This window comes from Halichoeres trimaculatus, unplaced genomic scaffold (genome assembly GCF_033239565.1).
Source record: "Halichoeres trimaculatus isolate MK-OKI-2021-1 unplaced genomic scaffold, fHalTri1.1 fHalTri1_scaffold_11, whole genome shotgun sequence".
Taxonomy (NCBI): Eukaryota; Metazoa; Chordata; class Actinopteri; order Labriformes; family Labridae; genus Halichoeres; species Halichoeres trimaculatus.
Window position 1 is genome coordinate 21,428,415 of NW_027437189.1, and position 22,135 is coordinate 21,450,549.

The 22,135-nt window shown below is 37.7% G+C and overlaps 1 protein-coding gene across 2 annotated transcripts in view; it reads right to left on the minus strand.

The window, feature by feature from the left end:
- The window catches only part of cpne5a (copine Va), a 98,259-nt gene that overhangs the window by 6,871 nt on the left and 69,253 nt on the right, over nt 1-22,135 (minus strand). For both annotated transcript variants that reach the window (XM_074681221.1, XM_074681220.1), the window contains 4 exons: nt 13,957-14,003; nt 10,162-10,343; nt 8,191-8,318; nt 4,258-4,360 (listed from right to left, as the gene is read on the minus strand). In XM_074681221.1, coding sequence (XP_074537322.1) covers nt 4,258-4,360; nt 8,191-8,318; nt 10,162-10,343; nt 13,957-14,003 — 460 coding nt within the window. The remainder of the gene's footprint in view (nt 1-4,257; nt 4,361-8,190; nt 8,319-10,161; nt 10,344-13,956; nt 14,004-22,135) is intronic.

Sequence of the window (22,135 nt, forward strand, 5' to 3'; positions counted from 1 at the left end):
ATCATGTCTGCAACACTCCTTGTCAGCAAAGTAATTCTTATGCTTGTCATGTCTTTCTCAAAAAGCAGAGAACAGCAAAGTCCTTGATTCTGCTTTCTGTGTACATGAAACTCTGAGAGCTGAACCTGTGCATATTATGTTGGAGTTGGAGCCTATAATGTTGAGCAGCATTCGATTCATAGAGAGAAGAAAAGAGAGGCGACGCCTGAGGAGATGAATGAATGACTGCTAATTCAGCGTACTTGTCAATACTAGAAATGTTAAAATGCAGAAAATTATGATGCCACCGCGCAGATCAATCCAAGTGTTTACAGTCTGCATTACATCTCTGTGTGGTTTATTTTCTGAGGAGATCCACATTGGAATATGTGTGTAGGCTTCTATAGGGTGATGCAAATCCATGGTGTAGATTTGACACCTCAGTTTAAATCAGGCTGTATCTTACAGACAGTTTGTGGTGTAGACGTTCCCCATGTTGTGAATCTGTACCACAGTCCTGATGTCGAGAATGTGAAAGCTCTGGCATGAATGAATGATATATGCTTGAAGTAGAAGTGCATTTACTGGGGTAAAAGTAGGTCAGCTTCCTGGAAAAACCTCCTGAGGGGGAGGGCATTTCACAGATAGGAGCAAGTAGACAGGAGAGAACCACCCTCTCCATGTTTTTTATCATTATTCTGCACCCATCTCCCCTCTCATGCTATCTTTCCCTCCACCAGGTTCATTCCTCATGACCCCTCACTCACATCCTCAACACACGCACTCTGTTGGCCCCTTTCCAGCAGGAAGAAAGACCCCACATGCAAACTCCTATAAATACCAGATCAGATCTAGTATCCAGAGCTGAATTATTCAGTCTACATCATTTGTTACTTTGACTATAACATAAAGCCACTTTGGTCTGGTATAAATCCATCAATCCCTTCGTGCATACTTCCTTTGTTATTGTACAGACCCACAATAAAGCCACGAACACTGATGGCAGATGATTGTTCTTGTAATAACAGTTAATTGGTTTTAAAGACAAGCTTTTTTTGGCCCCACTAGTCTCATTAACAGAGAGAGGAGAGGATTAGAACCAAATTAGCAGCCACAATGTTCAGTTAATGGATTTTAATACTTGAAACTAATTTCTTTCTCCAGTTCCCATTAAAAAGTTAAAGAAAATAAGCAGCTCTATATTATGTAGCATGATGTAATGCCATGTAAGATGAGAATGTATAATAGGATGCAGAAGATTTAGCAGATATAAAATGTCATAAATCACTTCTTTATGCTTCACTCTACAACTTTATAAGCCAACTTTTTATACTATTGTTTCAAAGTGTCCTAAAACATTTATAGACCATTAATAATGTACAAATATGATCTTGTACACTGTCAGTGAGCAGGGATAGCGTAGTTACTGAGGAGAAACTCTGAGCTGATGTCCAGTTAGTTGTACAAGATGCCAAAGAAGAAAAAGTCATCAGTAAGTGCTTCTGACAAAGAGCCACCAATAAGTACATTAATTTAAGCCTGGTACTGACATTTTTACCCAAATCTCTCAACAAAATCTCCATAGTTCAAATGGGTGATAAGAATGTTCATGAAATTATGACACACTCCTCACATTCATTGCAGTTTAGGATAGATGGTTAGTGTTTACCTTGATATGAGATTTGTGACAGAACCCAAGTCATCTTAATAAATTTATGAGAAACAAAAAGAGAGTGTTGTCTTAAAAGTAGTGGTAGGACTTGATAAAAAAAAAATCGAATTAATTATGCCATTTGTAATTAATTAATCGTAATTAATCGTATTTTAATCATATCAATATACAACATCAGAAGCAACACTTTTCATGCTAAACATATTTTGGTAGAAGACTAAATCATTGAATATTCTCATACACAAGTTTAAACCACAAAATCCTGTTTATTTTGGATAGAAGATGTTTTTTTTGTAGACACTACTTTCAAGTACATTCATCAGCCATAATGTGGTAAATAATACTGTCAGGAGATTAAAAAATAATCAAATTGTTTACAGGATTTGTTATTAATTGATCTAATTAATCACATTTAAATCGTATATCTGCTCAAGGTCCCCACATAAAGAATTTGAACTGTAGGGCATTACAAAATTATAGTGCATGACTAATCAAATGAATTCACGAAAAAGAGAAGATTTGCAAATCCTTTTTTGTTTTTTTCAACCGGACAATATAAATTAAAATGTCTGTGTTCCCTACCATTGACATTGGATTACTGTTTACTGCGTCTATAGAAGTAAATTATATTTTTCAGCGGAGGGGTCTGGTGGAGCTTGTCAATCAAAATCCTGCTCGTAAACTACTGTGGGTGGTGTGCTCTTTGGATGAGAGCTCAGCATGGATATGAGGAGAAATGTGAGATGACAGAGACACAGAGAGACGCTGCAAGTCAGGAAAGTTCAGGCAGCTCACGCTGACACGAAGATGTGTCACGGTAGTTCAGAGAGAAAGAGCGGCGCCATCGTGAGAAAAAACGACAGAGATCATGGAGAGGATCAAAAGATGGAGCGCCCGAGATGAGCACAATCAAAAAGTTTGATATTTCAATTTTTTTGGACCAAAAACAGAAGGAGAGACATAAAAGAAGAGAGTCCACTCTTCTTAAGTAACTTTGGTGTTTACATGGTCAGAGAAAATAAGATTATTTGGGTCTTAAAAGATCATTCAAGATGCTCTGAAAATGGCTGGTAGCTAATGAGTTAATCTTGCGTTGATTTTTATAACGCGTTGATGTGCAGTGTAATTAATTAATCTAATTAACGCGTTACAGTCCCAGCCCTACTTAAAAGGTTGCTCTGAAATGGTTTTATCCACTATACTCATCAGAAATCAATCGACAAATAACTCAGGTTTATTTATTTTAAAGCAAGTTTGGCTCTGCAGCAAGAGTAATGAAAGGGAGACTGCAAAGGTCAGACCAGTGAGAGGAAGAAGAACCTGAAGTGGCCTTTAAGATGAAACTTTGACCATAATATACCTCAAAATATATTGGCCTTCTTAAGACTTCACCAAAAGCTTTCAAAAGTTCAGTGTCAGGTTAAAGCAAGGTATTGAAACATGCTGCTCTTTAAATAAATCTCTTTTAAATAAAAAAGTATCCATGGCTTTTTTTAAGATTGGTGCTTATTTTGAAACAAACTGAAACAGCAAACCAAACCCATCACCTGGGGAACATTTTATTTATAGTTTTGCCTACCAGGTCTTATTGGACCTTTTAATCATTTCAAATCCTAAATAAAATTGGAGCTTAATTTAAACACATCAAAGACGGAGATCGAAGACAGGCCCTAAGGCTGTTCTGTTTATGAGTGGACATATTACTCACTGAGCGAAGAGCTGTGCCAGTTTGGAGGAAAGCAGAATAAACACCACATACACAGTCAGGGGATTCAACCTTCCCACAGATATCTGTGATTTTCTTTAAAGTTATTACCAGAGTGCATCATAAGGCATCAAGAAGAAGAAGAAATTAGTTTTCCTGTTATCCTTAAGTTATGGCACATTTTTCCACGGCAAGGGCGAAATGCCAGGTGGAACAGGTCATGTGGTCTTTCAGTCTGAAGGCAGGTGGATGAGCAGCCAGGTGGTCACAGCAGATCCGGTGTGAGCAGTGCAGAGCAGCAGACAAGATCTTAAAAGGAAGGTGTGGCTGTTCGAATGGTTTGATTAACAGTCGCAAATTCCCTTTAAACCCAGTCTGCTGGGGGTCAGAGCTCCGTGCTGCTGTGAGGGTCGCCCAGGTCCATGATGATGATGGTGATGAGCGCCACTCCTGCAGTTTGTTTGTCTTTTATTTTTACCAGTGCAGACATGTTTCATATTTGACGAAGCTCGATTAAAACGCAGAAAGCAGTCAGGGAAAAAGAGAAACACAAGGATTGACTTGAATCTGAAAAAAAGATGAGGCAGATGGTGGGTTGTAATGAAGTGAACCTGTTGACCTGAGAGTGAAGCTCAGCTGAGTCCATTGGCCTCCAAAGGGACTCAATAAAAAGGAAAAATATTGGACAAACAGTGCCCAACACATGGGGAGAAGCAAGTGGAGCAGAAAACACCACATAAATCCTCAAATCTTCTTTCTCTCGTTTGTAAACCTCTGGAAGTAACAGAAATATCTGTAGAGGTACTGCAGTTAACTAAAGGCACTTTCAGTGTTCGAAGCCTGCAGAGCAAAAGGGAATGCACAGAGAGAGGTGGACATCCTCGAGGGAAGCAGCACTCACATTCACTATGGCTTCCTTAGTCTGAGCCATGTCTGATATGACGCCATCAGTGATGATGAGCAGGACGAAGTACTGAGACCCGTCCTGCACTGCGGCAGCATACCTGAAAGAGAGGAATCAAAAGCACAAAGACACACAGGTTATGTGTGTGTAGATTAAAACAGACGCATGTTCCCTGACAACAGAAAACACAGAGATTGTTTTGCAAACCAGAGGGAACATTTAAGAGCAGCAGGGCAGCAGACACTCTTTCAGAGACAAAAAAGAGAACATTAAAAAAAATCTTAAAAAAACAAGCCCCCCTCTGCCCAGTTGGTGACACAAAGCTCTATAAAGATGTGTTAAGAAGTAAAACATGCTGTATAGCTACTGGTGTCTCGGAGGTCTATCCATGCACCATTACAAAACCCATCAGAGACAGCAGAGAGAGAGTGTCCTAGTTTCAATTGCCCATCACTGGCTGCTCGATGAATAATTTATTGAACTGTTTATGCAAGTGCTGCAGTCTTATTCTTTCAGAGCTGTATTGATTGCCTAGCACTCATCTGACCCAACTTGATGAGCGAGCAAAGAAAAAAAACACGACAGGTAATCGTGGGAGCCAAGGACAGGTCAGAGATCAGCCTTTCATCTCACTTTCAGTTTGTCAAATTTGGCTGTGAGCGGTTGGCATTGTAATCAAAGAGCGTGACCTGTCACTGATGAAAGAGCAGAGGCAGGTGTTCAGGAGACCAAAGAGATATTTATCTTCCTCACCTGCAAGTGTGGGCCACACTCACTGAAGACATCTGACCACATTAGCAGAATAACAGCGGCTCCACTTAGACCCATTTTGTATAATAACCGTGTAGCCGTGGATCAAACAAATGTTCAAAATAAAGATCTAAGAACCAAGAAATAACACATTACATTAAAAATGTCATATCCTACTTCACATATATTAAACACCATGTGGGTTTCTGCTATTGAGGCAGCCACCACATTTAACCACGCAGTAAATGTAAACATTAAAAGACTGACATCTTGTTATGTATGTCATTTGTATAATCTACAGGTTATGAAGCAATCTGTTTCTGTTCTTGTTAATAATTTGCAGCGCTTGAGTTTTACTGCATCTTTAGTTAAACTGCACACTCTGGGCAAGAAGAGCAGGTTTTATAAATTTATACAAATTTCAAATTATCTATCCAGAACACCCAAACCATTATGTGACATAATTCATTGAGCATAAATCCCTAATAAGAATTTTATTCTTTAATCATTTCATTTCTTTTGATCATGTAACACGTCTGCAAAGGACTTGTTTTCATCGAACATTTCTTTCCTATATTTTTTTCTCTTTGAATGTCAGTGCATGAGTTTAGCAGAACAGGGGAGACTGTATGTTTCCTCCTTTTTCAAAAGGTTAGGACATGAAATAAAGATTCATAGTAAAATTTGTTGGTGTAACTTTCTTTTAAAGCATTTAAAGCCAAAATTTCAATACAGATCATTTGTTTCATGGTGAATATGTATGCTCACTTTAAATTTGATGCTAGCAACAGGTTTCAAAACAGCTGTGACAATGGCATTTAACTTTATGTTGCATCAGCTCCTCTTTAACCAACACTCTGTAAACATTTAGAAAAGCGAAAAGAGCAATTTCTGGAGTTTTGACAGTAAACATTGTTTTTTTAGCAGCTCAACAGTTTGTTGTCCCTTTTGTTTATTTACACCATGGTGTTTTTTATTGGGTGACAGGTCAGGGAGGCACACTTGTTGAATGTAATGTGTGAAATTTTAAGTTTGGCAGTGTCTTGCTGTGTTACACAAAGAAATAGATGGCAGGTCTGGATGGCAGAAATATTTCTCATTACATCAGTAAGCTACCCAGGCCTTTGCTTACTGACACAACCCTGTATCATTAAATATGGCGACTTTTGAGCTGTGTTCTTACAACAAGCTGAGTGTTCCCCTAAAAGGTATGACCATTTTTTTGCTTTGCCTCAGTCCATCACAACTGAGCTTGGGCTCAGAGAAGTTGCTGAAGACAGTGGTTTTTGGACTTAGTTTTGAGGCCATGCAGTAAGTTCAAATACGAAGTCATGTCTTCTTTAAATGCAATGCTGTCCAAATATCCAATGAGTACATGTTTCCTCAGATTCTTTAATCTTTAAATGATGAAATCCTAAATATTTCTGCGCTAAGGAACACCATGCTGGAGTTGTTGAACTATGTGCTCACACAGACTCTCAGGGAGTGGTGAACTGTTTCACAGCTTTACCCATCCTTTTTGGAGTGTTTTTTAAAACCAAGTTATGCAGTTAGCCTGTTGAGAATTGATGTAATCAGTTTAAAATTCCTCCAGGTGTCTCTTTTTTAGTATTGCACAACTTGTTCTGAAATAGGCTGTCACAGCAAATGTTATGCATTTATATTTCTCATAAAACCCCAAACATTTTATCTTTTAACCCATGATTTTCTTTTAGTACTACTATGTCATGAACTTGGGGTTTATTTGATTTTCTAACATCACATTCTGTTATTTATAGATATTACTTTACACAGCATCACAGCTCTAATAGGATTATGGCTGGCCATCAAATACAGGTGTGCTTTGATTATCAGATAGAGCTCTGTGTTTCAGTGACCAACATTATCCCATTGTTGAGCAGCTACATCTCTCTCAGTGTATGTTAAGGAATGACTTTGCTAAGGACTGTAACTTCTGCAGTTGACACTCATAGTAAGACCAAGTTAGTGCTATATATCATGACGAATACTTTTGAACTGTGGACATTACTAAACTTGTTCATACAAAAATGTCTGTAAGTATTCTTTTTAATGATGACATGGTGTGTTATAAATCATTTTAACAGTGCAATAATTGTTTTTGAATTTGAGGAGCATGGTTTTCAATAAAGTGTTTCCTTCAGGGAATACTTGTTGACTGAGGTTAATTACGCAGGAAATCTAATCTAAAGTTGAGTTCAGCACTGCAGTGTACAAACCTGATACAAAGGGTGAGTCATCAGTATTCAAGAACAAGCAAAGTCATGAATCATCATTACTGGGAGCAAAGTCCCAGAATGAGTCTTTTGTTCCCAATAATAATTCACAGGTAGGGGCTGGACAGTTTACACCTGCGCCTTATTATAATTTCACTGCTGTTTTAATCTTATGAAGACTGTTTACAACGTGTCTGCTGTGTATTCAGTGTGTTACACCCACGTATGTACCATTAGATAAGCCCTTAATTTCCGCCTATGAACTTCCTCTTCTACAGAAAGTTTGTAACGGAAATTCACATAACATAATGAGTCTTCAGGACAAGACTTAAATCTTAAAGGACACATGACTGCAATTTTTATATGAAAAAAAGGAGTCATAAATTACGTAACAGCGTAACGGTAACGGAAACACAGATCTAAATCATAGTCATGTTGTAAATGAGCGCAGAAAGGTAGTTTTGGTAACTTTTTTAAGTAAAGATTTTAGTAAATATATTCTTTCAATGCAGAAAACACTTATTTTAAGAAATTCAAAACAATTTAGATGTTATTCTTATCCCACAACTTCTTGAAAATAAGCAATGATTTTCAAAAAAATATGTGTCTGTTAAATGAAAGCAGCCATTCTGGAAAGGGATAAAATCAAGGTTAGGAGCCTCTAGATAATTTTCAAGGGGGTTAAATACTTTTTTATACATTTCAATAGGCTTTTAAGGAAACTACTTATCTTGATGATGAGATAGAGGTCTTTGAACTCGTGTTTCAAATAAGATAAGTTCAGCATTATATGGTCAAAGTTACAAAACACACACCTGATTAAATAGATATTAGACAGGAAGCCAGTTTTTTCTCTTCACATTTGATACAGAAAAACCATCACTCTGATGGTTTTTACTGTGTACATGAGAGGAATATACTGGACAGTGACTTCTGGTGTTTTTACCTTGCCACGTGATTCACAACTGGAGCAAAGTTGGTGGGTCCATAGAGCTGAACCGTCTTAAGGCTTTGGTGGTAAGCTTCAAGGATCCCCTCCATGCCGTTACAGTAGGGGTTCTCAATGTTTCCATTCTGAGAAAAACACAGAAAAACATGGCTTTATTGTAGACTGAAATGGTGCTAGAATTTCTCATTCATCTCATGTAGCTCCAACCTCTAAGCATTAGTCTTAGTTGAGCTCATAAGTGTGGTGTCATCACACCCAAAAGTGACATTACAGTGTTTTCTCAACCATTGAGGACACTGCTTCCTCACAACAACAAAACAAAAATAATCCCTCATGCATCAAAGCAATAACACATTTCAGCAACTGATGATGGTGTTAGACACTTCAACATTCACATGTAGTAGGAGGAAACCATAAACTGTATATTTACTGGACGCAGTCTCTGCAACATCACCCGTCTGTTTCTGAATCAGATTTTTGAAGCAAATCTGCTGACACGGCCATATTGGAAGCTTTGAGCCCCCACACTTACAGCTGTAGGGCGCCCGTCAGTCATGTGAGCTGAGCTGTTCCTCTGATTGGGCAAACTCAGGATCTTAATATCTTCTAAGCTGCCAAGGTGGAAAGAAATTCACCTCCCATACAGTGGGCGCCGATAGTGAAATAAGTGATTCAGACAAGAGACTTTTTTTTAAAACTGTGTAATTAGGTTAATTTTTGCTGTGAAAATGACTTTTTTGGCTTGATGTGTATGTGACAGCCTCAAACAGACACTCAAGAAACAGCAGATTTTAGCAGTTCCGTATTGTTGCTGCTTGGCAGAAACTAGCCCTTTCCTATTAAGACATCAGAGTCATCTCAATTTCTTTGCATCAAATTCAGATTCAAATCACGTTGTACCTGAAACAAAAATATCATATTGTATCATGGGCTGTGCAGGGTTTAATGATCATCAGTTGAAAATTATACCTTTTAATGTTAAATGCAATGATCCCACTAACTATCTAAAGCATTTTATGACTGATGCTCTCTAATTAGGAGAAAACTACCATCATGCATTAAGCAGATGCAAAAAAAGGGATAAAAGATGAAAGTAAGGAACGCATATCATGATGAGATCTAACCCGAGACACTGTATTCCTCTTGAATTTCTTAATGTGTGTAAAAAAAGACTTAAAGTAATGAATGTGAATGAAGTGTAACAGCAGGCTAAAGCCTCCAGGCAGAGGGAGGCTTCCAGCATCTGTTCAAATCAAACCCAGTTGAGTTTTATTCACATATATCTGAGTTTATAAGTATGTTATGTCTCTGAAATGAATCCAACACCTACTTTCTGTTTCTAGAGATGGAGACTTTAAATACATAGAGTGATACAAACATAAATGTGATAGCTCTGTGTATTTTCTTTGAGAGGTTTGAACAAGATGTAAAATTTCTTTCCGCTCCTAAAAAGGATGTGTCATCAAATCTTGCCCCAAACATGATGATCACTTCAACCCGGATCATAAACTCTTCCATGACCAAAAGTGTGAAAGAATGAAGCTTCAATTATACACTGAGATGAATCTTAATTTGCTAATTTCAGTGGAAACATGAAGTGATGCAGACGTTACCCAGAAGACAGACTCCTCATTATGCTGTACTATGCAGCAGCAGGAGCACATTAACTGCCGGAGAGGAGCCAAATTGATTTAAGAATCCTTCACCCGAACAGAAGCTGATTTGCACTATAGAAGGTAAATGAAACTGGTTCTGAATTATGCATGTCAGAGGTGTAGCAGCAGTCATCTTGATATACACATATCCATATTGCTCATGAAAATATACTTGTTCACACATGTTGCAGAGAGCATAAACACACACACAGATCTGAGACTCAAAAAATACTTCCCAAAGGATGACCACAACCAAGGTTGATGACTGGTATATAATCTAAAACCCCAAAAGAACCCCCCATAATGGACTTACCAGTGGGAACTCATGGGAGACCCTCCCATCAGGGGGTAGCTTAGCACCAAATCCCAGGGCAGGGAACATCTTATCACTGTCATAGTCCTGGATGATCTCTCCCACGGCCTTCAGAGCCATGGCATAGGCATTCATCTGGTATGGGTTCATGTAGTGCAGTGAAGTGGACTGGGATGGATTTCCTTTCAAGACAAGAGGAGACAGATTCAGTGATGCAAACCTTCAGGCCAAGAGCAAACTGACAGCTGAAGCCAGAGGAACACGCGGGAACCAGGATTAAATTGGGTGTTTTGAATTAGAGATGGAGCCTTATGCTACTGTAGGAGTCATAACCAATACCAGGTTTAAAAGCTTTACTTTTTGTTTGTGGTGTAGAAGTTGAAGCAGTAGATAAATGTTTCCTAATTAATGAATTAATAATAACAAATATGCTCAGTCTCAGAACTTTGCAACAGTCATTATCAATCATTGCCTGACAAAGCTCTGCAATGAGCAATGCAATACTTCCAGGATGATGCAAATGTTCTCAGGAATTGAACAGTAGCCAGAGGCTAATGTTCATAAATCTCATCCAGATATATCCATGTTTCCATGTGGTATCTACAGCCACAACGGAAGCACCAATGTTTCTTTGTCCATTATACTTCCTGCTCATCTGTTTGAAGTAAACATCATTTAAACAGGAGGCAGAACTGTTAAAAAGAGCAATCACTCCGGCTTGATTCAGAAGGATGAGCGCCAAAAAATAAAACAATTTTCTTGTGATTCGCATAGAATCAACAGAATGTATACATCGTTCTTACACGTTTGGCGTTGGCTGCCGTGATACCTGTGGTCAGAATCATTTTAGTATCATCAAGGGACTTTCAGTTGATTGCTTTAAATGGATTTGTGTTTCTCTAAAAAACCTAAACCACCACAAATACTGAGAAATGACATTTAGAAATAATAACCCATTTCTGCTATATAATTGAGCAGGGATGGTTTTTGGAACGGTTTTGGGTATCAGGCCGGTACCAGCCGTATTTCAAGGTATTAGTACTCGGGAAGGCTGCCAACTACAGCAGCCTATGCTCAAGGCAAAAAAACTTATGTCACGTAAGTCCTCCTTGCCAGTAGTTGGCACTACATTGCTGCGGTTTGACAAGACAGCAAATGTGTGCCAGGACCAAGCAGTAACATCAGATTTAGAAAAATGAAGCCTTTGCAGAAGAGCTAAAAGTTGCTGTTCATTGAGAATCTGCTTGAGGCTGATAACAGAAAGACATTTAGTCAAAAAACGGTCTTTTACAGCATTTTAAAGCGTATTTACAGCCTGGTTAAAAAAAAACAGCTTTTGTCTGCAACGCTGATTTCGCTATCGACACACACTGTACAATGGGTGAAACTCTGCGGTTTTGAAGTTATTAGGATCGTTTCATTGTCCAATCAGAGACACAGAGCAGCTCACATGACTGACGGGCACCTCAAAGCCATTAGAAAGGAAGCTCAAAGCCGGTGTCATAACAAATGTGGCTGTGTCCACAGATTGGCTTCATGTCACGGTATCAGGAACAAACAGGTGACTCAGAGACTATGTCCATATTTTACTCAGTCTGTGGCCAGGTCTTTTTCAGATAACACAAATGAACCAGAGAGTTAAACTGTTTGATTTTGCACTTTAATTTTGTTTTAAAAGATACCGAAACTCAGAAAGTTTTTAGTTTTATTTTGAAGTTTTATTTACAAATTAAAAACATTGTAAACTCAAAGCATTGTTTGTGTTTTATTTTGGACTTATTGGCAGAGTGACTGTTCTGTCTTTGTTCATAAAGATCTGTCACCGTTAACTGAAATTTTATGTATCAAAAGTACTCGTAGTATTGGTATTGGTACTTGGTATCGATGAGTACTCAAAAGGGAGTACTCATTGCGGTATCAGTCTGAAAAGAAGCCCCTGTTACTTAGGTACCTTTGGCAAATTCTCCAATGAAGAACAATAAATAGCATGTACTTCCAAGTAAGTAAGTATCAAGTTAGGCACCAAAACAGAAATTGGGATTACTTGGTTCTCTACTTTGTGAAAATGAAAGAAAGAAAGAAAGAAAGAAAGAAAGAAAGAAAGAAAGAAAGAAAGAAAGAAAGAAAGAAAGAAAGAAAGAAAGAAAAAATAAAAGAAAGAAAGAAAGAAAGAAAGAAAGAAAAACAGAAAGAAACAAACAAAGAAAAAGAAAGAAAGAAATAAAGAAAGAAAGACAGAAAGAAAGAAAGAAAAAAGAAAGAAAGACAGAAAGAAAAACAGAAAAAAGAAAGTAAGAAAGAAAGAAAATCAGAAAAAAAGACAGAAGGAAAGAAAGAAAGACAGACAGAAAGAAAGAAACAAACATAGAAAAAGAAAGAAAGAAAGAAAGAAAGAAAGAAAGAAAGAAAGAAAGAAAGAAAGAAAGAAAGAAAGAAAGAAAGGAACAAAGAAACAAAGAAAAAGAAAGAAAGAAAGAAAGAAAGAAAGAAAGAAAGAAAGAAAGAAAGAAAGAAAGAAAAAAAGAAAGAAAGAAAGAAAGGAAGAAAGAAAGAAAGACAGAAAGAAAGAAACAAACAAAAAAAAGAAAGAAAGAAAGAAAGAAAGAAAGAAAAACAGAAAGAAACAAACAAAGAAAAAGATAGAAAGAAAGAAAGAAAGACAGAAAGAAAGAAAGAAAAAAGAAAGAAAGACAGAAAGAAAAACAGAAAAAAAGAAAGTAAGAAAGAAAGAAAAGCAGAAAAAAAGACGGAAGGAAAGAAAGAAAGACGGACAGAAAGAAACAAACAAATCAGGAAAAAGAAAGAAAGAAAGAAAGAAAGAAAGAAAGAGAGAAAGGAACAAAGAAACAAAGAAAAAGAAAGAAAGAAAGAAAGAAAGAAAGAAAGAAAAAAAGAAAGAAAGAAAGGAAGAAAGAAAGAAAGACAGAAAGAAAGAAACAAACAAAAAATGAAAGAAAGAAAGAAACAAACAAAAAAAAGAAAGAAAGAAAGAAAGAAAGAAAGAAAGAAAGAAAGAAAGAAAGAAAGAAAGAAAGAAAGAGAGAAAGAAAGAAACAAAGAAAAAGAAAGAAAGAAAGAAAGAAAGACAAAAAGAAAGAAAGAAAGAAAGAAAGAAAGAAAGAAAGAAAGAAAGAAAGAAAGAAAGAAAGAAAGAAAGAAAGAAAGACAAATTGTGCAAATTGTGCACAAATACACTGGATTAAAAATATATAAATACATAGAATAAAACAGCCTCAAAGAGCATATAAGAGAAGTAACATAAACAGTATGTACTACTGTACATATCTTCACTATTTGAGCAACGCCAATTAATAAACACATCCACTACTGTAATAAAATCAATGTGTGATCACAAGTGGAGGGTTAGAGAAGGACAATGGCATATTAAAGTTGGATTTTCTTTAACATAATATAATATTAAAAAAGTCTGTTTTAAAGTTCTGAATTAATGTGCATTACAAGATTATTGTACTTCTGCTTATTTCATTACATTTGTTAATTTTGTTTCAGGACTAAATGAGCAACCTTGTGCTTTGTAGTCTTTTCAGCCAGATGCTTTTTCTTTCCTCGTTTGGATTCATTTCCTACTTTACTATGTCTTTACTGTAACACTCCCTTACAAACACAACCTGCACCTGCCCCTTTATAAGAAGAAATTTAACGAGACAAGAGAAAGAATATTAGAGGCAGGCAGAAAACTTTGGTTTGATTTGTCTTTGATTCATGAAAACTCCACGGTCGTACATCAGAGGACAAATGGAAGCAAAGCAGAGCGATGGTAGGCGAAACACTCACCATTTGACGCCGTGAAATCAATGGCCACTGTGAAGTGAATCTGAGTCCTGAAACAGATGAATGAGGGATAGGAGGCTGTTAACAACAGAGAGGCAGGAAAGCTTGATGTGGCAGTTTGATGAGGCTCTCCCAGGTTTCACTGTTCTCTCCATCTCTCATCTGAGAGAAGGTGAGACAAAACAAAACCCAGAACACCTGAGATAATCCAGATTTATTATCCATGCAACATTTCATCTTGCTTTTATTATTCAGTGTTAAGATACAGAAACACATACCCTGTGATCAAACAGTATTCACAGCAGCTTTTTTGAATTTTTGTTTGAAATCTAGTAGAAAATCACTCATTCAACAGTTTATAAATGTGGCCTCTTGGAAATCATCCAGGAACACAAGATGAGTTGCTGCAGTTTACATTACGACTTGAAATAGCTGAGAAAGATATTGTTTCTCCCCCCCCCAAAAAAATGAAAATTCTTGACGAGCTATGGAACCTATCTATGGAAACTATTTCTATTCTCTCCATCAATCTGAAAAAGCAGCCTCTGCATTCTTTCCAAAAATCACAGCAGATGCTTTATTCATGAGCCCATAATGGTAGCCAAAACCTTGAAAAGAAGCTAAACATGGCCTAACTAGTCTCTGCTGGATTTTTCCGTTTCCCCCGAGACGGAAACGAAGAGCTCAGGGAGAGAGGAGCTTTAGATCAAAGGTGTGCTCTTTCATTGTGATTAACACTGATTGCCTTTTCTGACTTGGGTTCCAATCTAAATTCCCACAAGTCCAGTATCCAAGATAATGGTGGCTTCCTCCTGGGGAGACTCTGACCCAAGCTCATTAATCAGCATTGAACTGGCCCGCTCGGCTGACAAAGGGGAATTGTTACAATGGCGTACTGCCTCAATTTGGACGTCTCTGCTGATTTCTATAGTTAGCTTCCACTGTTACGCTAGAAAAGCAAGATGGTGAGTTCGAGTAAAGGAAAAGTGCAGGACAAGAGAAAACTGTCAGTCAAACTGCCAATTACAGTCAGGTCATCAGAGCATTACTGGGAGTTTCATCCTCAAGCATTAGCTTAGCTTAGCTCTGCAGTGAGTGGAGCTAGCATGGGCAGTTTCATATTTACAGCATAAACAACCCAAGCTCTTTGTAAAACAGCTGCTTTCAATGACACAGATGGCCAACGTGTCCACGTCATTAGACCCCCATCCAGGTGTTTGCCACCACTGCCCCAAATAAACAGTCTGCAGTTAACTACCAAAACACTTTTTATGTTTCTGAAATGGTTAATCCACCAGGATGTGCTAGCTTATCAAAATGATTTATTTCATGCTAATATATAATTATTGTCATTAAGCCATTACATTTTAAGACTCAAAAATGTTGAACTACAATGAAAAAATGTTGCATTACAAACAATGGAGTAAGACTATGGAACAGACTGAGTGTGGAGCTGAACTGTGTCCAAGCATCAACCAGTTTAAAAACATATATAAACAAATGATTTTCAACAGATATAGGGAACAAGGAATATAACGTGTGTGTATGTATGTATATATATTACTTGTCTATTTATTTTATAGTTTCAACAGATGATAATATGATTTACGTTTATGGAGTTTGTGATGAAAACATAAATCAAGGTAGATTTATCATTAACTAGTAATAAATAGGAGAAGGGGTAGAATTAAATAAGCTGATGCTTCTTCCCACTCCTTTTCGAACAAGTCAAAATTTTTTCAATTGTTTGGGGGGTTCTTTTTGTTGTTGCTGTTGTTTTGTTTTCCCTGTTTTTTTTTGGTTTGTTTTGGGGTTTTTTTGTATTTCATTCTCTAATATTATTAGGGCCCAAGTCCCAGAGAATCGGGGCGAGGCCCTCTTGTATACTTTTGTGTTTTCATTTGTTCTTTTCCCCGATGATTTTCTTTTTTTTTTCTTTTTGTATTATGTTCACAAGTTCGAAATAAAGCATTCATTCATTCATTCATTCAAGCTAAATTCTCAAATGTTTTAAAAAGAAATGCAGAAAAGAAGTGACGCACAATGTTATTCTTTGATTGAAGAATAACTGTTAATTACATAAATTCCTAAAATGCGTTTAAGTGGTTTTATGATATTTTTGATTTCTGACTTCTCAAAAAATTTTAGTTTTCTGGCTCAAATGTGAGTTTAAAAACATCAAAAGTTAAAAAAATGGTGAAGTGAAGAACCAACTCCAGAAAGATTGAGTCAAATCTAAAGCATTTCCTGGTGCTGGATATTTTTTTCTTTCTACGACACGTGGTCTAAAAAAATTGTTAAACACAGCATGTTTATACAAGTTTTACTTTCTGTGAGATGTAACTGATAATGCCAGACAGGTATAATTTACTGACTGACTTCTAAATCAAATGAAATGAAAATCATTATTTGGTAACGTCTAATTACCAACCTCATATTATCTTTTAATTTTGAGGAAACCTGAGCTCCACATCATCCAGCATCAGTACTTGATGAGTGAAAGGACTGTAAGCTTTATAGGGACTTATAAGTAAATCAGTGTTCTCATAAACTGGTTGACAGATCATCTTAACTTTAGCAAACTTATTTTTTCTGGCTTTAAAAAGGGAACACAGCTATCTGGTAACATTTTTGGTAACATTTTGGGGAAAATCTGTGGCTACTGTCCTTCAATCGCACTCTGTAAAGTGCGTTTTCATGAGGATGAGCAGGTTCAGAGATCATGTTATTCTCAGTGGTGCCCCTTTCTATCAGAGAACAGTGCAGCGAAACAAACAGGCGAAAAGCACAGACACACACAGGGGGCAGTGGGGTCAGTATTACATCTTCCATCCCACGAACGTCTGTATTCAGCTCAGTGGCTTGCACAATTTTTTTCATATTTCACTTATAAAGCAGAGTTGGGATTTGTTTAAGAGCTGAGCTCACAAATTCTTTTGAGACTCCAAAATCGATACAGATTGCTTTTGACTGATGCTGCGGTATTGTCTGTTTGACGGGTCCTCAGGCAAAGAACCAGTAGCTGGTGGCTGGTCTAAGGTTATTATCTTTTTCCCTGCAATCCTCAGAAGTAAAGGTCCTTTTGAACAGTTCATTTTTCAGACATCTTTCTTTGGCCATCTATTGCTCTCCGAACAAATTAATAGAGGAGCACTGTTTCCTACATTTTATCAGGAGTTCATAAATCTGACACCTGTCTTCAAATGACCTCCTCTAACCTGATCCAGTATCTCCAGAACACACAGTACAACGTCTCCTTGTGGGTAACACTCTGTCTTTGAGATGATAAAAAACTCATTTATCTCTCAAGTTTTCTCCTGCTCAAATGACAGCCGTTACATCAGCTTAAGTTTCACCTTGAATTACTGCAGTTGTTGAAAATAGGCACAAACCTATCGGTGCCACATTGACTTCCCCTCTCTCAGTAAAACAAACACCATATGGCAGGAGGACTTGTGATGTGAAATCCCTGCAGTCTCTGCAATCTGGGCTGGATGGAATAATGTACGTGATGTAAAACGATGTGACAAAGAAAGCAGCAACGGAAAACCTACAATCTCATCAGCATGTGCTGGAAAACGGCCAACAAAGAAGACATCAATGAACAGGTTGGTGCTTTTCTTCTTCAATGGAGTGCTGACAGCTTTAAGAGTAAAGGATTGGTGTTCTGTGTGGGTTTGTGCTTCAGTCTTTAGGAAGGTGTGTGTGTGTTTATGCATATATTTGTGGGTGGAAAGACTTCCCTTGATAATAATGTGTATTTTTTATTGTAAACAAACAAGTATTTTTAATCAGCTCTGCTGGCTTATCTTTTTACGCTGTTCAAGCCTGGCATCTTTTAAAGACACAGTGTGTAGACAGGGGAATATGTAGCAAAACTTAGCAGTCAGATTCAAGCCTGAAGAGCTCCCTACCTCAACCCTTTAAAGAGACCTGGCCTTCGGTGGACGGGAGCTATTGCGTGGTATGATAAGTGTCTTTTTCCATTCCTCAGCTTTTTACCATCAAAAATATCTATCATTACATATTCTTTTGAGCACCTTTGCATTTCGCATGGTCCTTTACAAATACAAAATCTCATTTGATTCTAGTTTGTCTGTAATGTGCTGCTGTAGAACATAGACTAAAAAATGGATGTCCGCTTGCTCGGATCGAAGTGAGGTCTCCACAAAAACTGCTCCCCCTGGTGGCTGGCTGCAGTAAAGGTTTAAAAATCTGGCTTTCCAGCCATTCCAGATGTGTTGTGGTCAAACTTTAAAAAATTATCATTCTTGTATAAATGTTTCTCACGTCTGATTGTTGTGGTGATTTGAAGATATCATTTGGCAGTATTGAAAACAAGTCCTCTTTTTCTGAAAAGTTTCGTTTCATTAGTTATACAAGGCTAAAAATGAGGCTTTATGTAAGGTTTAACGATGATTGACAGCTGCCATTCTTGTGTATTTTTTTCGGGGATTGTACCATACGTCGGGAGGTAGAGTCAAGAAAGTGATCAGACTCTCGAAAGAAAAAAAAATACATATTATTTTTGTCACCCAGCTCCACTTCGATTCTCCCAGAATCTCTCATCGTCTCTACTGCGCAGAATCTGGCTGCAACTGCTACAATGGCTGCGGTATTTTGGCTTCAAAACCGTGCATTGATAAATGGCGGAGCCACATTGTCCACTCTATATACAGGCTGTTTCCCAAAGCCAAGGTACCTTGCCTTGCCTTTGAAGGCAGTGCCTCTGAAGCCACTTCCTTCTAATCCAAGGCAAGTGTCCTGCCTCTGCTCAAAAGGAGATGCTAATGGAACAGCCTACAAAGGCATATTTTACCATCAGGTTCCTGTCACAAATGTATATGTAATTGGAGTTACATTGTCTCACATTGCACTGTGGACAGTGCTTGAAAAGTTTATACAAACATGGGAGGAGCTCAAGCGGCTAAAATTGTTGTCATGGTTTGCCACTTTGGTACGCTTTTTGCTTTTTTATTGTCACATCATTGACACTCTGCAGGTGCAGCTTCTCAGTAATTATAGTTACGTGAGTGACACACAAAAGAGTTCAGTGGTGGACATGGTAGTTGTTACTTTCAGAGGTGTATTTTGTTACTAACATTTAAATTGGAATTTACCACGCGCCCCCGCTGGAGCGTCTCTCTCTCTGGTGCGTCTTTTCCTCATTTTTTTCCTTTTTTGTAGATTCACCCGTTGCATGTTGGGTATTTATAGCCATGGCAAGGCAGCGAAGGATACACCTGTGTATCCTTGGTCAATTAGCCACATGCTAACCAAACGGAGGACATATGCCTCTGGAGGACATGAACATTGGAACAGCACTTGGGCAGCGACTGATGATGTGGATGACTGCCCACGCCCACCCCACGCCCACATCAGACCAAGGCAAGGCAAGGTACCTGGGCTTTGGGAAACAGCCACAGTCTATGCTGTAGAAACTTGGCTGTGCAAGATGGCTGCCTGCATGGACAGGGGTATATGTAGATATGTAAAGGCTCATTCTAAGGAAACAAAAATGTGAAGTCATACAGGTTTAAATATACTCAGGAATATTATATTTTATTTCTACCACGTGTTTTGTAAAATGCCACGAATTACAGGAACACACTGCACCTTAAATAAGAGTATGAACTGTAAAGGAAAATTAATATCAACCAAATATATATGGGTTTTTTTTTGTTTTTTCCAAGCTGAAAAAGTGTCACGACTTCTCTAAGCTCTGTTTTCTGGAATTTATTTTAAGGCTGCACACAGCTCCCAACAATGGCCATTAAAAGTGAGAGCAGCCTGGGAGGCAAAACACAGGGGACAGAAGTCCAGAAGGCACTTGCTGCAGTTTGCTTGCTGCTCGGCTCCTCTGACCATGTGGTAATAACTGAAGACGACTGACTGAGATCAAGAATATCTTAGATCTTCTCTTATCTTGACTGTGGTGTCTGAAAAAAAGGAATCATATTCAGAGAAAAGTTGGCATAAAAACTAAGCAAAAAGTACTGAAGTGACAGGGATAACAGGGAGGAATAAAAAAGTAAAGGGGTCCTCCAAAACCCCAGTGGAAATACCGCCCTTGGATATTTACATATCAGTAAAGTAGCCATAAAGATGTTCTGGCAGGGCATGCTGTGCAGATGTTTCTAGTTTAACAGTTTCCCTGGATAGTAATGAATACAGCTTTTGTAATAAATTCATCTTGATAGATTTAAATCCATAATTCATTAAAGCGCTCATCCTCTGTAAAGTTATCATGAACAGGACCAAACAATAAAAATCCAAACAGCTTTTAACATAATGGAGACTAGAATCATCTATTTTCTTTCTTTTGCGAGTTCAACAAATTAGATCCTATTACCCAAGCAACCAAACAAAACCGATGGGAAATTATTACAGGTGAGTTATATCTTCCTCTTTCAAGGATGGGTGGATATCATAGATGAGAGAAAGAAAAAGCTGAAAAAAAAGAAGTGCTACTGCACAAACACTGCAGTCTGACCGCTAAGTAAAATATACACCATCAATTCCTCCCTTTTCAGAACAACAGGATATTGTGGGATGAAACTATTAAACCTTAATAAGCTCTCCACACAATAGAGGCTCAACAGAAGCCATTACACGGCTGATCTCTCTGCAGATTTAATTTAAAAAGAAAAAAATTCAACATTTGAAGAAAAGAATATAAATCTTTCATTAGCCTCTGAGACGCAGAGCAGTGTGTGGCTTTTGGACTTTAATTAGCCTATATTTGACTATATCTCTGCTCAATTGAAAGTTAATGAAAATTTATGAAAAACCAACTCACTGTGAAGCTACACAGGATGTGATGGTGCGGCTGGCAAAGAAATTGGTTTCTTACCCAGCACTTCAGAAAGTCCTCTAAAATGCAACATGTTAGTTATCACCTGTCAGAACAGAAGCAGTAAAGAAAACACACATAAAAGGAGAGGAATCAATAGAGGGGATCTGAAATATCCAATTTGGGTCTGGGATCAGATTTATGCAGCTTGATTCATGCTCTGCTTGTATTTATCATCCTGTCTCTGAAGGCGTTTCTGGCAGCCACTCAGTTTCAGTTTTTTTCTTTTTTTCATTTGAATGAGTTGATCATTATTCATCTCTTTTCACCAAACTACAGAGGTACAGATGCCAAATCAAAACTAAGTGATCCATTGGAAAGACAGTGACAGTCCTCTGTGCTAAAAATCATAAATTGCACATTTTGTGTCTGCAGATTAAAATAGAAAAATTCAGAGGAAAAAAAAGATCAGATTCATGGACATTTCGTCTGACCAGAGGGATTAATCTCTTACATCGGTAAGATCCTCTTTTTAGCAGAGGCTGAACACAGAGGATGAAAAGTTATGGATTTTCTGGTAGAAGTGAGATGTAGAGGGTTCAAAGTATTACCAACAACAGTATCTCATTACTGGGAGAAGTGGGAGTGTGTGGACAGAGTCTGTGAAAGACAGTTAGAGATGTCACACAGAGCAGTTACAAGAAGATCTGGGTAGGATGAGTAATGACATTTAGAAAAAAGTCAAAACAAAGATCAGAGAAAGCTGTTCATTTCTTTCTCTCTATGTTTTCTTTAATGCACATATCGACTACTGCTTTAAAAATCAGTTGTCATGAAAACTCTCTCTAAGATCTCACTTTGTCTGTTTTAATATAGTGGGCAGTGAGAATGGAAAACAGTTGTTCCCAGACCCTAAAACTAACATTGTTGTAAGCTTAACTTGGCAAAGCACTTGTGCCCATTCGATGGCCTCTGTTGAAGCGATGGCTCTGCCTGCTCTTCCTTCCACAGTTTTGAGTGTGGGAGCCAAGTGATTGGGTACAGTGTCAGTGTTGTCATCACTCAGTGCTTACAGACCCACACAGAGACTGAGTCTGTTGAAGGTGTTGGTGCTGTTTGGATTGCAGCCATGTAGTAAGCTATGTTTCCTATCAGCAGGAAAAAATAAATTAAAAAAACACAAGGAAGCAGGCACATTTTATGCTTTGTATCAGGGCATAAGTATCTTGTGTTCGTTTTTTTTTTTTTTTTTTTTTTTTTTTTTAAATAAGCCGCAGTTTTAAGAACAACAAAAAATCTTTTTTTCCACAAAAAAGAGAGAGGTTTTCAGGGATTTCTTACAAATGAAGATGAACATCTGATCACAACTGTTCAAAAATGTTTGGGGTT